The 17,172-nt window shown below is 38.2% G+C and overlaps 1 protein-coding gene across 4 annotated transcripts in view; it reads right to left on the reverse strand.

Annotated features, from left to right (window-relative positions):
- ARMC8 (armadillo repeat containing 8) overlaps positions 1 to 17,172 on the reverse strand; it is a 79,018-nt gene that overhangs the window by 25,098 nt on the left and 36,748 nt on the right. For 2 of the 4 annotated variants that reach the window (XM_059822975.1, XM_059822973.1), the window contains exons 6-9: positions 11,771 to 11,863; positions 6,833 to 6,913; positions 3,217 to 3,292; positions 3,036 to 3,126 (exon numbers count right to left, since the gene is read on the reverse strand). In XM_059822975.1, coding sequence (XP_059678958.1) covers positions 3,036 to 3,126; positions 3,217 to 3,292; positions 6,833 to 6,913; positions 11,771 to 11,863 — 341 coding nt within the window. Of the gene's footprint in view, positions 1 to 3,035; positions 3,127 to 3,216; positions 3,293 to 6,832; positions 6,914 to 8,108; positions 8,169 to 11,770; positions 11,864 to 17,172 lie in introns of all 4 variants that reach the window. The other 2 variants (XM_059822972.1, XM_059822974.1) reach the window with 2 other exon arrangements.

Raw genomic sequence — 17,172 nt, forward strand, 5'->3', positions numbered from 1 at the left:
TCGCTGCAAAGAGCATGAGCAAGCACTTAAAACAATCAGGAGAGAATCGATATAGGGTTGGTAGCCTGACAGCTCAGTCAGAAACCGTTCAAGCTTTGCATCAGCCTGGGAGATGCGGTATCGTTGTGATGCTTGCCCACAGGCATGTCTTAACACTCTGCTGGAGTAAGCACATCCTTGCCCAATTAAGTCTCTGACACTGAACCAAACCAGCATTTGTTCTTTATTAGACAACAACTTAAGACAGTGGCTATGACAACTCCAAGGTCTCGAACTACAATGCTGACACACAACATCAGACAAATGCATAAGTTGCTTTGTTAATCTACCTTTACATGTGCTCCAAGCTACCAGAAATGCAAAGTAGTTCACCCACCAATAGAAGTGGTTTACATTATGTGCTTTATACTTTTTACCTGTTTTGCTACATGGAAGCAGAATGAAGCTGGAGGATAACTGCTCTGCATTCAGTGCAGGAACAGTCAAGTACCTTTTGTTTTAGCTATTGAACTAAGACTTAAAACTAACCTGTTTCAACTCTCAGTTGGGCAGGCTAAAAGTGTACGTAGGCTGAATTATAATTGCTCAGCTAAGGAGAAGTAATATGCTAACATACTGTAACCACATCATGTTTCACTGCATTCCTGAGCTCTTTCCAAGTGCCTAAAGAGAGTTCTTCCACCTCTCAGAAGGTAACATCACTGATCCTGCTCCAAACACCTACCAATGACAGACATAACTAAAATCCCACAATCAGAAGTCTTTTTGTATATTATTTCTCAGAAGTTAAAAGATAAGACTTGACTCTTAGCATAGAGATCATTTTATAAAAACTTCTACTGCCCAAGCCCTGCGGCTGACAGCAGGGATCATTTTCACACCTGAGCAATCAGGAGGAAAGCACCCATCTTGCAGTTGCCATTTAGTCCAGCTAACCCCTATTTGGCAGACAAAGTAGCTCTATTTCAAACATCAAATAAGTTAAAGTATTTTTACTTCAGGTAAAATAGGCTTGGCTTAGCTGGAAGCAATTCCGGTAATTTTAGTAGAAAAGGTTACTGCTCCACTTGTAGCTGCAAATCACTCTCCCAAGAGGCTTACTGCTCTTCCCTCTGTGCCAACACTGCTGCTCGAGTGAAGGATCCTTACTCCATTTCCATCAAGAGGTATTAACTTGGGTCTTCCAGCTCTACTTCAATTGTTGAGAAAACAAAGGAAACTTCTTATGATAGCCCCATATGCCCATCTGGATTCAAACAGAAGTTTAACAAAAGGCTTCACAAATGCATAAAAGCCCTCTTCTACATCCGCATTCCAAGGACTCTACTAGTAAATCAGAGAGGAACTCCAGATTAATTGACCAAAGCTGGCGAGGCAGGAGTGAAGTCTAATTTAGAAGTCAAAAGAAAGAGGACCTGTGACAAATTCACCTACTACTCTCATTAGAAAAAAAGAAAGGAGAAAGAGTCTGACTTGATGGGAATCAAGTAGGGAATGGACTTGTAGAAAAAAAGCCAGGAGGTCTTTGTGAGCCCCCAGGACTGTCGTGAAACTGAGGCCTTGAGTGCCCTACTAAGAAGGATGATAGCCCACGGACTAACTAGAAACCCAGTCTGAAACTCAAGATACTGGTTTGTCTTCTATTTTCCTGCAATTTTCTTTTTTGCTTTTCACCGCATCATTTTCTTCCATGCTTCCAAAGGTCCAGTTGAGCCAAAGTACTGCAAAGCAACAGCAAAAGATGGGATTGTCTACCCTTCCAATGTGAAGCAGATCAGTAAAGAACACCAACAGACCTGGGAGCTTTCGTCTCAGAGCAAGGAGACAGTCCAGAGCCAGAACAATTCTTTTAACTCCAGCCTGCCTTCATGACTTATCAACTGCCTTATATCTTGAGATCAGTAAAAAAAAAATAATTTCTAATACTTAATTCTCTATGTATTCTCTGAATTCCCAACACATAAATCAATCAGAACTGAGACTGCTACAACGCAGTTAAATTAATTTGCCTTCTCCACTAAGAGGTACCTAACAAACCAGTAAAACCAGACTGCATACACCAATTGTGGTTAGAAGGGAGCGTGGGAGGTCCCCAGACAGACCTCCCACATGGAGTGGGATTACCTTCCTAAGACAACCCCCCCACAAACACCTCTTTATAACTGCTTTCATGAATGGGTTAAATCATCATAACCTGGCAACATTACAAAAGAGGCCATCCTACCTACCCCACTTTTTCCTCACCCAGAATCTCGAGACCTTGCCCTGGGACAAGTGTCAGTGAAATTGTTTGGTGAACTGACTCAGAGAACTCACTGATTCAGGTCAAAACCAAGCCATCAAAATCTAAAAGAATAATCAAACAATACACCAGTGACCAAACTCCTGAGTTATGTTTGATTTTAGTAGTTTATAGTGGTGGGTAATTTTATCTGTTTAACCCCCGAAGTCATTTATTCCATTATTACCAACACAACAAAAGGAAAAGGGTCTTGAAGGGAGTCAATTCCCAGCTTATGAAGTGAGTATAAACCCAGTGTTGCTGTTACAGAACTTGGTCACATTTTGTGACAGGGTAGAAAGTCATTATGAGTATGAACACACAGAAATGTGCCCACACTAGGAGTTTGATTGAATGAGAAAATTTAATTAGTAACATTAATTCTGCTGTATGAGCACATGAAGCTTAAAGAATAATCTATTTTAATTAAACAGTTGGGAAGAGAGACTACCCCTGCTGTCTCATCATCTTAGTGCATATAGTTCTCAACACACCACAGCCCCAGTCGCCTGAGCAAGTCCTCTGAACAGTGGTGCAACAAGGACATTAACTTATACTACATGATGGTATTTCAGTATTATACTCTGTAAGGACATACAATTGACCATAGCCTATTCAAAGCAAAACTTAGCATAAAATCCAAGCTACTTGTGAAAACTGCAGTTCAGCTTATGAAAATCCGTATGTCTGAATACGCGTTCCGGACAAAAATGCTGCCCAGCAACATTTCATTCTAATTCCTGATGAAAATTACCATTTGGCTGATGTGAGCTGCATTTCAATAGGCTTGTCCCTTTGTAACATCTTCACAAAAATTTGCGGTAACAATTCTCCATCAACCGACACTGCAAGCAATGAAAGAGAAATCCAAATAATTCCAATTCAGCCAATCAATACAATGAGTGTCAAACAAGCAACAGCAGCATTATACTTACCATTTACAAGAGTCATTGATACCTGTGGGTTTTCAAAGGCTAGAACTGAGAAGCATTTCAATGCTTGCATTCGAACCTGTGTAAAAACATAATACATGTAAACACTAAGTTAAAAGCAAAATTGGTCTATACTGCTGTATAGGCTTGTAGAAAATAATTCTGTATAATCAATAAAATGTAGACAATGAATAAAAGGCAGATGGAAACATCTAACTCACACCCTGACTCCTGTGTTCTCCCTGTTGGAATTCTCCTTCTATAGGGTATGTCATGAACTATTTGTGAAAAAGACAAGCAAGGATAAACTTGGGAACCAGACAGTCAGAAATACTGGTCTTATTTGTGATGCCTCACAAACGTACAAACAACAATAATGGAATATCATAACAATAGTACTGTTTCTTTCCAGGACTCACAAGTACATAAAAGAATCAGAAACACATGTTGAGATTTATACTTCAGAAGCCTTTAAAGGTGAGTTTAACAAAATGTCTGAAGAGAACCATTCTGTTGAAGTGATTCTAAACTAATCTTAAAACAAATATATACCATAAGTTTTATTGCCATTACACAGCCTCAGGTATCACCTGTACAAAACGGATTCACAAATTTCTTCATGCTGGATCTTCCTCCTCCCATCCAAAACCATGTCTTGGTTTAATGGAACAGGATTTCATGGTTGCCTAGTCATGCTAGACTATGAAGTCTTTACAACCCCTTTTTTTATACAGGGAAGACCAACCATTATCATCTTCTGGGATGAAGAATCTAATTTAGTTCAGATATTAGTCTTCAACTCCACTTTCTACAGTTGCACATATTTAAACTGTGTCCATATCTTTCTGTGTTTCTGTTACCACATTCTTAGTGTGAAAACAAAGCAAAAGGAACAACATTTTGACCTAAAGAATCTCGTCGCTGCAGAAAGCTCTTAACTGCAAGTTAGGTTTAGGCCCATCCCACCCTCCTCGCCAAAAAGTCTTAGAAACATGGAAGTCCAAGGGTAGACAACAACAGCAAAGACAATCGCACTTCCGTGCATTAATTTTAAAATATCTAATCGCAGCCTTGGTAGGAGCTCTTCTCATCAGTAGCAGTGAAGTCTTAGTCAGGAGGAATGGACAGTAGGCTACCTGGCTTCAGAGTAAAAGCCTTGTTTGACAACACTTCCGTGTACTTTTCAGACAATCTAATGAATACAGGGTATGCTTCAAAGCAGCAGGAAACAGAGACTGTGTATCGAAAAAGCACTGAAAAGTCAAACCCATAGCTCAAGAGCTTACCAGAAGGAAGTTGGGGCAGGGAGGTAAAGGTTCTAATGAGAACAACTGAAGTCTAGCTAGAAGTTAACGATTTTATATAACATTGCTCTATTAAAGATATCAAAATTACTACTATGACTATTTTTTGCTAGTAATGTCTACTTAAGGGCAATTAGTTCAGTAGTTACATGAGAAACAGGGAACACAAGCACTTGGAAAAATACGGTCTTGAAACCGTTATCTGTAATGCCACTGTAAAAGCTGTAGTCCCTTTGTGTTAGACATCTCACCAGGGGTGAAGGTGCACACTTATAATGATGTTACACATGCGAGGGATACTCGTAGAAATCAGCTGGCTATGGGACAATCCCAAAAACAAAAGAAAAGAGTTTACTGAAAAAAAAAATGGGCAATTCTCTTGGCAGACCTAGACAAACACTTCTCATAGAGACTGAAATCCCATTTTGAGGGTTTCTGCTGTTTATTGATGTGGTCCTATTGACTAAATCATCTGAGATACCTTGCTGGCCTTTACTGCAAGTATTGAAAAATAGGCAAAGTTTTTAAATGCTCTCTTTTCCTGTTAAGTTCTAATTTGGTTGAATGTTAAGAAACTGGATAGAGAAGTATGAGAATGAGATGCCTTGTATTCTACAAGAACCTATTAGTTACATTAGAACTCTGAGAATGTCTAATTACTGGAGAACACTAAGAAAGCAGCTAAGACTACAATGAAGCTGTTAACCCCAGGAGTATTAACACAGGAAAGTGTATGAAGAGCAATAAAAAGCAGTTCAGTATGTACACCTGGAATTTAAGGGCCTGACCAAACCAGCAAAGAAAGAAAATAAAGAATATTTTATACATCTCTCCACTAAGGTAGGACTACGTGTATATATATATGTTTTTTTTTTTTAATGCAACGCTACATGTATCTTGTTGGTGAAAAAGCAACTTGAAAACTTTACTTTGCTCCGATTTCTTTATTTTAAAGCAGCTCTTTGAAAAAATTAGGGAAGGTTCAAAAGCCATTAGAAAAGGTTCCAAGCCAAACACAGCTTGGAAAATTGACCTTAAGATACAGAGTGAAAAAGGTCAGCTAATGGGAGAAAGAACAAAATGTTGCCTGATGATGGTGAAAACTAATTAGTACAGAAAACAGAAGTTTATCTATCTCACAAACAAAATATTGAAGACTGCATACTTCCTACCAGTTTTATAAAAAAAAAAACCAACCCCCAAACCCCAAACCAAACAAAAAGCACCCCACATGAGATTAACAAGCCCCTGAAACAGAGCACCAAATTGCCCTTCACTTGAAATTCTCATTTAAAAACTGGTTTTCCTGCTCAAAGATAATTTATCAAGAACGTTCTGCATTAGCAGGAGATCAAAATAGACAAGCACAATTTTCTCATCCAGTCTCAATCAACCAGCAAACAGCCTACTTTTGATAAAATAAAAACGGCATGTATTAGATATTGTAATAAAAATAACTGAAGATAAAACCGGATACTTTGAAGTGTTTCTTATTTTCAGAATGATGACATTCATACTTGCGGGGGGACGGGGAATAAATCTTCGTAAGAAAGTCCGTGAAAGTTCAACTGCTTAGAGATCATAGGATTGGCTTCAGACAGATTTCAAAATTATTTGCACAGCAGTCATCTGTTAGCCCTCAAAAAAACAAACTACACAGAAGAGCCTCAGAAAGCATTTTATGCACTCAAACATTACATTAAGTAATCTACAGCAGACTCCTAAGGCTGTGCTCAGGATTTGAAATTTTGGCCTTAGACTGAAAAGAGCTAGTTGACACTCCTTGCCACCAAGTTACAGGTAGAGTACGATGCTTTTCCCCAGAGGTGGTACTTTCAGGTAGTCCAGGATGGACTTCCAAAACATAACAGAGAATGGAGCTGAGACTCAGGGAAATTCAGTGAGCACAAAACACAGGTAGCTGGTAGCCTCCACACATTCCATGTCCATGTTTTCACAGGTATGACTTCTGTTTAGGACAGCTCACATTTGCTTCTCTTTGGCTTAATTTCTTTTCCTCCTTTATTGTTCAACATATTAAACCATTTTTATTGGGTTGCCAAGTGACTGTTCTCCTTTGGATCAACGACAGCCAGATCAGTTTTAATTAATGGTGTTTTAACTTTACAGAGCAAACAATAGGTCTCGTTTTGATAAAAATCCATACGACAAGTAAAAACAACTGTTATTCTAGAAATATACATTATACCCATTTATATAGTTTCAGTTCACATGCATAGATACAGTTTTCATAATCTTCATTTGGATTCCTTTCATAAATATACGTAAAACACGGAATAATTTTCATCTCTTACTTTGTAGGAGGTGGAGACTAACAGATGTGCAATATTCTGAACAGCTCCATGGTTAAATAAGATTGTCTGGTGATCTGGACCCTTCAAAGGAAAACACAAAACACAATTTATTTTTTTAAAAGAACATGTAAGCAGTTTCTACTATCTGCAACTTATTGTTAAATATTAAGGTAGATTTACTAACATTTACTTTGTAATCAGCTGACATACCAACTTTTTTTTTTTTAAATAAAGAAGTCCAATTCTTATTGTTATAGCTTTTGTCCTTTTCCAGTAATGATTTCCACTCTTTTCTTCAATAGGCAATGAAATTAGTTTTCACAAATGAAGAAACATAGAGTACTAAGGTTTCTATTCTTCATATTGGAAACAATCGAAAGCTCCTGATTTTCTCTAAAAATCATATAAAAGATCCTCAGTTACTAATGTCTTCTTCACCGGTAATACTAAGCATTTTCAACAATTTTAACTTCAGAAGAGCGGGAATTAATTCTGAAACTGTTTCCAGACAGAATGTGACAGCGCTTTGGGAACAGATTCACATTTTCCTCCTACGGATTATTTTAGTTTCAAACATATTTAGCCATAAATCTGGTCAGCCATCACCCATCTATTGACTTCAAGATCTAAGTCAGAGATGGTTGATACATCAATATTTTTCCAAGATTTAAAAAGCATTTGGAATTAAACACAAATACTGATTTTTGCAGTAGAAAGGTCTCAGAACTTCTGCAGTATGACAAGGCTCGATGAGGTTGGAAAAACAACATGAAATCTCAATGGGGCCTGCAACCCTCAACGGTCTCTTGTGAAATCTGATCTGTGACTTACAAACATCTCCTTAGAAGTCAATTCATGACTCTAGTCATTTTTGCATTAAGCACGGGCTATGTGCAATTTAAATTCAGCTTTTAGAATGTCACAGCATTAATCATACCTCGATGCATTTTCTTGACTAATCTGCAAATGAAGAGAGTATCTTCACTCCTTAATCTTTTGTTCAAACCCAGCTGAGTTTGTGGGCACATCTATACACCCTAGTATGCATGAGTGACGCTTTATTTTCACATTTGAGATACAGCTGAAATCAGATTCCTCTTATATTCAAAAGAACATTTTTAGACCATCCCTTACCTCTAAGAAAAAAAGCATAAAATTATTTTTAGATGTAACATATCTGGTGCTTTAAGAGATGCTTCAGCTGCTACTGCCACCAAGAACTTTCTACAAAAAAATGCAATTAAAACAGCATGGTTGAAGTAAGAAAACAACTTACATTGGCACACAGAAGTGGCTGAGGCAATGATTTAAAGCCGCAGCTATGCCAGTGTTGAAGCTGAAGAACAGATATTAAAATATGTGAAAAAAAATGAATGAAATTAAAGTAAAAGAAATCATATTGACCTAGATAATTTTAGTAATTCACAAGTATTAGTCATTTTTCAATGAGATGCAGAGGTAAATTCTGTGCAAACAGGACAAACGCCTGTACAGAGGTGACACCTGGGTGTATTCTTAGTTGCGTAACTAGATGCGCATGAAAACGTCTGATCTGTACACATTGTGTTTGCACACACCAATCCAGCTTGTTTAATGCACGCTCAGGTTAAGCGCTAACCCATAAATAGGGACAGCTTCAAATCTAAGTGTGAAAACTTGAGAATATAATGCATCATTTCCAAGCAGCTCAGGCACTAATTCAATAGCAAGGCCTTCTGCTTTGTTTCTCTTTGGGTATACCGATAAGAGTTCCAGGAGCCAGTCCTCTTAAGAGTGATCTTTTTCTCCAAATATGATTGAACGACATAATACTTCAGGAATAGAAATCACACTTTTTGCATGATTTTCCATCATAAAATGTCAATTTTCCAGAAAGCAGCAGGATAGGACAATGTAACAATTCATTCCATAATGAAATTTTAAAAGCAGGTATCTAAATGCATATGTACCTTGGTTCAGGGATCCAGCACCAGGCCTAAGATCACATAAGAAAACACTCTCAGAATGGGCTTGGGAGGAAGCTGCCTTGATTACAGACCTTTCCCAGACACAAGATTTTAATTTTCAGCTGGTGGTGAAATTATTACTTATGCAGAGATGTCACCACATTCAAATATAAGATCCAGAACTATCTCCTCAAATTATTCATACAACCATGTGTTTCCAAATGCACAGCTTATCTTTTCAATTTGACCATTAAAATAGGAAAGCTTACATCACATCACTTTCTCTGCAACCAACTCAACTGAGATAGAGAGGACCTTAAAAACTAAATTTTGACTTGCATTTTAGCATACCATGTACATCAACCTGATTTCAGTTTACTTATTTGCTTACATGTTGATAAAATCCTGGCTCCCTATGTTAAGAACGGCATCTGCTCCCCCTGTAAATCAACACTTCCCTTACTTAGGATGGCTCTTCTCCAGGGTCAATGTTTTCCATCAGTTAAAATTAACTCTAAAAATGCAGTGAGAAGCAGTAGAAGTAAGCAGTAAAAGCAGAAAACAGCAGCAATATGCTAGGAACCTGGATTAAGGATTTCCTAGCTCAAGGGAACAAGTCTGAGCTTTTCCAGGGAAATTTGAGCAGGCGAGAAAGAAACCGGAGAAGCCCAATCAAACAAGACTCTGGCAAGGAAGAAAAAAAATGGATGCACAAGATCTAAGCGGAGAACAGTATGCAGGAACAAGGAGGGTAGGCGCTATGATGTCACTATTAGTTTAATGAATACATCTACTAAGATGAGGAAAAAGAGAAATAAAAGCATCAATGCCTTTTATAATATAGGCTAAGCCTTACCTAAATACGACAGCTTATAGTAACTTCTTCAGGAAAAAATTAGAAAGGTTCTATCACTCATGGCCTCTTGGGGGGAAGATGGAGTCTTCATTAAAAATGTAGTCAATACTGAAACTTTCACTATTTAATTTTTTTTTTAAATTATAAGAACGTACTTTGCTTATCCATATAAATCAAAAAATCCCCTGCAAATTCTGCTTCACTGTACTAGATGTATTTTGTTACGTCTGAAAATACAGTAATTGACCTTGATAATCAGACCTGAAACCCATGAACTAAACAAAAAAGAAAGAAGGGGGCATTTTAGATTTTTGCTGAACAGCTGCATTTGCCTGGGCAAGAGAGAAATGAGTTCTTGATCCATTTAACATTTGTGATGATCTGTTCACTCAACCTCAAATATTTTTCTTTGTTATGCAGCTAACGTTTATTCTGTAAATGCAATTATTTCCTAATACTCATACCCACCACCCTCCTTTTCTCGTGCATTCACGTTTATCTGTTCACGCAATCAACTTTTTCTTTCCAAAAACTTGGATTTTTCAAAACATTCACTCTAAAATTTGTTTGAGAGAGATTTGGGGGGTGGAGGAGGCATTCAAAACAGTATAGCGAGTTCGTAAGACCTGCCTTACGCTCCTCCTGTTAAGTGACCCTGCATTTGCTTTGTTAACAATATATTTGATATGTAAGCCACCAGGAGTTAATGGAGCTACAAGGAAGTAGCTCATTTAGAAAAAGATTACAATAACTGTTTTCAAGTTGGATTAATTACCTGACATTACTCAGCAGTTCTCACACAGCCAACAGGGTTTATATTGCTACAGAGCTAACCCCCGGATTGTATAAACCGACTTCTATACCACTCTCTAATCAGTCCGGTGTTATTTTTTTCGTAAGCTAACATGGCCCAATTTTTCACCCGTTCAAGCTACTCAGCCTATTAAGAAGACTTTCAAGGGCCACTTAAGCTTAAGATGCCTCCCTGGTGCATTTTTCTTCTTAAAATATCACATTCTTTTTCCAATATTAGCTATAGAGCTGAACTTTCACAGTCCAGTGTAGGATTTTGTCTTAATGGTTTCTTTAAACAATTCTATAAATACTAGCAGCTGAATTATCTTTTTATATCACGCTAACTCTACAGTTTTCAGCCCTCAGGTTCACTTAACAGAAGAAATGAAATTGGATGAATGTACATAAATAACAGCCAAGGTAGAGAAAAATACATTTTTAACAAAGGAATAATTCAGAATTCCAGAAGACTCATTGTAAGTGATAAGCTAGAAAGATATTTTTCGAGGCAAATACTTACAAATTCATACATTTTGGAACTTTTTCATTTGTTAGTCTGGGAGATAAATACGATCTATGATCTTTTAGTTTTAAACTGGTTCCAAAAGGGAAACTTGCTCTGCAAATCTGGTTTCCTACACTGAATTATTTTGATACAGTTACTGTATAACCTATGGGTTATACAAAAAAACCCAAAAAACCACAATAATAATACAAAAACCAGTGGTGCATGGAAACTTGCAGAGAGAGGGAGGGAAAGACAAAAACCTCTGTGTTTGGGGTGGAGTTGCTACTGTTTTTAAATTAGCTTTCCTATATCAAGAGAATTGCATTATATAGCAGGAATGAACATGTATCTGGATAAACCTGTTAACTGCTAGAGCTCAACTGAGAAGAGCATTTTTCCTCCTCTCAACCTCCAGTACCTCTTAGAAAATATTCTCTGGGTTTAAAACAGCTGTCTTGAAAGCAGATGCAAGACCTCTGCAGAGAGATGCTCACATTGTCTTGAGACTTCCAGCGGAAAAAATAAAAAAGCCTTCCAAAATGTATTCTGATAATAGTGAGGATTGGTATTCTCCTAGACTGTTGGCTTCATTTAGTAGCTAAAGGTATAAATATAGATACACACCCTATAAAAAAGCGCTTATTTGCATATTTTGGTTTACTGTAGAAAAACATATATCAACCCCAATAAATCTGTCAGCAAATCCAGAGCAGTAACAGGTCAGTCATTACTGTCCTCATGTTTCTGCCACAAAAGGCAGTATCATCTTACACAGCTTCTCATACACCAGAAACACAAAAAGTTGCATAAAGAACATGTATTCTCTTTCTTACTTTGCAGCAATGTGAGAAGATCTGACATATGTATTCTTGTGTATATCGAGACCTACTGAGCAGTGCCATGAGGTGGGAGATAACTGTAGCATCCTGGAAACAAGTCAGAAAAGAACAAAGTATTAACACTGTATTTCAGCATAGTTTCTTCACAGTTTCTTACTTAAAAGAGTACTCCTGATTCTGCATTCAGGCTTCTCCCTTCCACTGAAACTTGTATGAACACAGGACAAGACCATTAAAGTAGTACAGGAGAGACTTCAAGGCACAAGTGACAGTTCTGAGCCAAATCCTCATGGAAAAAATAAAAGGTCAATGCAAGTTAGGTCTAAAGCTTCTGGGACTGGTCTCCAGAATCTTTACTTTGTGAGAAAACAATGAAAGAACGGGGAAAAAACCCATACCGACCGCAAACATGGTCACTGAAAGCAATTAACTCCAGGAGTTGTCTTAGTATTTTCTTACTACAAGTGTGATTTACTTACCTCTTCATTTCAGCTCCGAGTAGAAAAGAGCAGGGAGGAACAAGGTGCCAGACTGAACAATGTACAGAGTCCACCCTGAATTCTTTTTAGCAGACTTATTTTAGAAAGCTTTGCTGCCAACAATCCAGCCTTCTTGTTCTCAACAGAGAACAACAGCATAAGAGAGCCAAGAAACACACTGAGAATAAACCCATCTTCTGTTTCTACTGCTTGTTTCTCAATAACTGGAAAGGATCAATGTGCAACAGCCTCATTCGCCATTTCAGCATCCTATAGAGAGGATGTTACTTGAAACTGGAGTTCTTCCAGGTACACCAGCCATACATCCATGCTGATTGCACACTTATATGCATAGGAAAAGCAAGGGACAAACTATTCTAAGCAATATTCTTAGGGTCTGGTCCACAGTAGGTCCAGCTGATTTTCTGCCTTTACACATGGCATATATACAAACACATCAACTTCTCTGCGACTTCAGAACCCAAAGGCCTGCAAGGAACTGGTTTGGTTGCAGGGCAACGGTGGGCATTAAATCCACAAGTATGTTGTAAGAGCTCTAATGGTCATAACCATAATGAAGTGTCTCTTGATTCCCCCTGACAGAGGTAAGCCTGCAGTGGTGTGTAAACTAAGCGAGTATTGGGTTTTGGGCACATGTCAAGCAGAGCAGCAAATTACCAGGAGAAACCAAACAGAAGCAGCTAAAAGGCCAACCTTGTTCTCAAGAAAAACATGTTACAATCTTAGAAAGTCGTAGCAGGTCCCCGAAACTTCTAAGTCTCTCCTTCTTTGAGTTAAAGCAAAACAAACTGACAATATACCCAGGATTCCTTTGTGGTTTAACACATTTGACCCATTAAAACAGATTCTTGTCATTTTCTGTAAATCTTAGGAAGCTGAAGATATTAAGCCATATTAGTGTTCAACACAACATACAAAAACATATATATGCTAAGAGGCTTATCAGTGATAAAGTGCACCTTAGACAAAACAGCCAAGAAGTCAGGAGGGCAGGGGGAAGAGAAAACAGGTACTTCAGGATTCAGAAGAATAAGCTTAAAAAAAACCCCACAACTTTAAAATGAAAGATGCAAGACCTGAAATCTCCTGCAGGGAAATCACTGACTAGGTAATCTGACTTATTTCAAAAATTGCGACTAGAAGGTGTAAATGTTGGTCTAAAAGTTAAAGTCTAATTAAATCGATAGAGATACTGCTTTCGCCAAAGATAAGAGGTACAAGAATTCACAACTAAAGAAATATATGCAGAGTGAGCCGAGTAAAAAAAAAATCTGCACCACCTCAGTAATTCTTAGCCCGAGGAGATCCCCATGAGCTGAAAAGGATTCAAACTGCCACTATTAAAGAAGCGTAGACACAGTGTTCCCTAATGTTAGTAACATACGTTCTTCTGTCTCTACGATCTAGAAAACCACAGAACATTGCAAACTTTGGGGATATCAGCCAGCAGAAAACCTAGATTGGGGGGGTGGGGGGAAGAAAACATATTTGTCCTGTTTTGGTCTCTTCCCCCAAAAAGTGGGGTTCTAATTTATTAGCACCCACTATTATATATTGCTTTATAACTGTATCTTGTCCTTACCTTAAATTTGGTTTTCTCTCAGCTAACCAGGAAATTCTAGGTAAGAATTTATAGATGTCAGTAACCATTCAGGTTCTTAGGGAGAAAAAGAAAGCCAGAAGAGTAGCAACTAATTTATTTGCTAGTTCATATGTGACTAGCTTGCAACCATATTTGACCCTCGCATCAATCGGGTAATTCTTACAGACTGCTCTGTGCAGCTGTCTTGTCCACAGTGAGATATTGGCAGGCACAGATCTGCATTTTTTTGTCAGGCAGTGAATACAACTCTCACTCGTGATTCACCGCCTTTATCACATGACCAATGCACATCTGGATACTGAATAATGCTGCCAACTCTGAAGTGACCCTATAAAAGGTTATCGGACTTTCCCTCCTTCCCTCAAGCTGGTAGGAAGTTTTTGCGTCTTGTTTTGTTTTTAAACTTGAGCCGGTGGAATTGCTTATGAAAATCAGATTTCAGTGAAAATCCCCAAGAATAACATTTAGATTATTCTTCATTAACTAAGAAAGCACTTGAAATCTATAAAAAGTGCAAGAAGGCGAGCTTTGTATCAGGAGCCACTGGAAATCAACCTGAAGCTAGAGAAGTGAAGATTTCCGATGCTATCTTTCACAGATTCTACTAGAACATACCTTCCCATATCCTTGCTTTTCTCTCCCAAACTATGAATAAAATTTTATTGCTTTCATCTTTGAATAAAATAATTACTCAGTTAAACTCTTTTATTCAACACAGATGAATGCATAACATCTCTCTACCTGTATCTAACACCAGGGAAGGAACTGACAAACTGTTTCTTCACATCCTAGCCAGTGACATCGCCATGCAATAGTTCAGTTTCACCTAAAACGTCAACAGAATTGATCACAGGAGTATTTTTGGTTGCAGTCTGATAGATTGGAGAGTTTTGGTAAAGATATAAGTGGACAGAAATTGAGCCTCTAACTGTTTGGAAGCTCTACTATAGAGTTATAGAAATGGGAATAGAATGGCACACAGTGATTTGCATAAGATCACATTTTACTGACCAGCGTGGCATCATGGCCCAGTGGTAAACTCCTGGATAGGAAGGTGTTCATACTGGATGATGAAAAGCATTTTAATTTAGAATTTATGAGACTGAGCTGTTCCGATACCAAACATTCTGACAGAGCCTTTCTGGCATCACTGTGACCCCAGCGATGATGTTGTACGCATGATATAAGGGTTAACGAATCCTTGCAATCAACAGAGTAAGGGTTCCCTGAAATTCTACCAATGCATAAAGAACTGTATTATTAGATATTCTGGACTATAAAAGGATAAGTTTGAGAAGCGATTCTTTGGGGATACCTTTTATACGCTTTCTCATTTTCTTCCATCAAATCAGAAATCTTGTGGGCATGAAAAGGTTAAAAACTCTTGGGAAGTTGCAAGACTGCTTCCTTAATGCTTGTGAGAAAATGATGTTAATTTTGCCCCTTGATTCTGCTAAAATATATCCAACTTCTACAATAATTTTGGTATGTTTATCAGAAAAGAATCTAGAAAGTAAAAAGATGTGTGGACATTACTGACTTCCAACTAATTGCGAATAGTAATTATGTGTCAATATGAGGCTACATAATTCCACTTTTTTTCGTATTAATATCCAAGTAACAAAGGATCTTTCCAGCAACTCTAGCAAGTGACATTGCGTCTACATTCATAATTTGCTGTCAAAATAATGAGATTCACAGATCCATTAAAATGTTGCCTGCTAACAAAGACTAGTTCCAGGCAACTTATGAGAAGTATCTATACATCACATGTATTGTAACAAAATTACTCCCCATCCAAACAGAATTCAGAAAAAGAGAATTAACAGATTTGCATTTATCTGCTTGCATCCCAATACATACCTACTTTCTTCATATTCCTTTTTAACATTGAAACAGAATTTGCAAGATATATTCTTAAAACATTTCTTTGTAACAGAGGATTATTAGTCTTTTTTTCCAAGTCAGAGAACTGAAATTCTTCTATTCATCCAAATAACTTAAATTCAAGCTCTCTAAGCCAGAATTCATCATTTTGCAATTCTCATTTTTAGGAAACGGTTCAGATTAGAGAACATTTAGCCTTGCTGCATGGGCTCAGCCATCACAAACCGTTAGGAGGAACGAAAGGAGTAAGGCATTAGAAGGTGACCTAGATTCCTCCTTTAGTAACTGCGTATCACTGAGCCACGGTGGAACACGTGTACGCTTTGCAGTGTGGTTTCGTTGCCCGTTAAATACCTGGTTATTAATCAGTGTAACATGTCCTGCTCTGTCCTGCTAGCCTTGTCCTCTCAAGTGTTCCTCCTCCCCTTCATCAAGCCTGGTCGATCACCAGGTGACACTAGGTTTTCCATCTCAAACCTGAACAGTAACAAGGAATGTCTTTCACTTAACATTACTGGCTCACATAAGCTGGAAAAAGTGAGATTTCTGAAACTTCCTTCCTCATTGTCGCAATAGCAGGAAGAAACTCGTCCTGCTGCAGTGCCTTCATTCTCCAAGCTTCCTGTAAGGACAGGCTCATTCACAGCAGAGAACGTACCTGCTACCTGCCTCTTCCTTCAAGGCCAGCACAGTTGCCACTGCTAGCAATTTCTCAGTAAAATTGTATCTGGGTCCCACTGAGGAAGGAAAATGGGATCGCAACTGAGAACATCTATAAGGAAACATGCAGAATGCCTTTGTGGGCTGGAAAGGTTTTCTGCCACCGAATCCATTCTTTTTGCTTTAAATAGAACAGCAAGAGCTGAAGCAACAGGCTATCAGTGAAACTGGATTTGACTTAGTGCTTGAATCTATTCAGCAACCCAAAACACACCTAGCTACATTGAGCTGACTAGTTCAGATGTACAAAACGCCTCTAAATATAATCTTACAATTTTAAAAAAATAAGTCTGCACATATATCTGCATCTCAACAGATCTCTCACCCTGGGACTCCATGTCATTCCTCATTTCCATTTGCAGGACTGTCACTAAATCAGTCTCAGTACCAAAGCCTGCACCCTTCCAGTGAAGGAATTCTCCACAAGATGCATTTACCTGACACAGCAGGTCCGGATACAGCTTACTGTTCTGCAGCAAACTTGCTGTAAGATCTCAGAGTCAGACACTAAAAGCCTGGCCTTTTTGAGAGCTCAATGTTCATTCAGCTCAACACACATATAGATGGGTCTTCACATTTTCTCAGTACAGGTCCTAAGTTCCTACAGGAAACAGCCCACATGTTTCCACCTCTGAAGAACTATTTCGTCTTTGGAACTGAACATAATTGCTCAAAACTGCCAGTAG

This window comes from Gavia stellata, chromosome 11 (genome assembly GCF_030936135.1).
Source record: "Gavia stellata isolate bGavSte3 chromosome 11, bGavSte3.hap2, whole genome shotgun sequence".
NCBI lineage: Eukaryota > Metazoa > Chordata > Aves > Gaviiformes > Gaviidae > Gavia > Gavia stellata.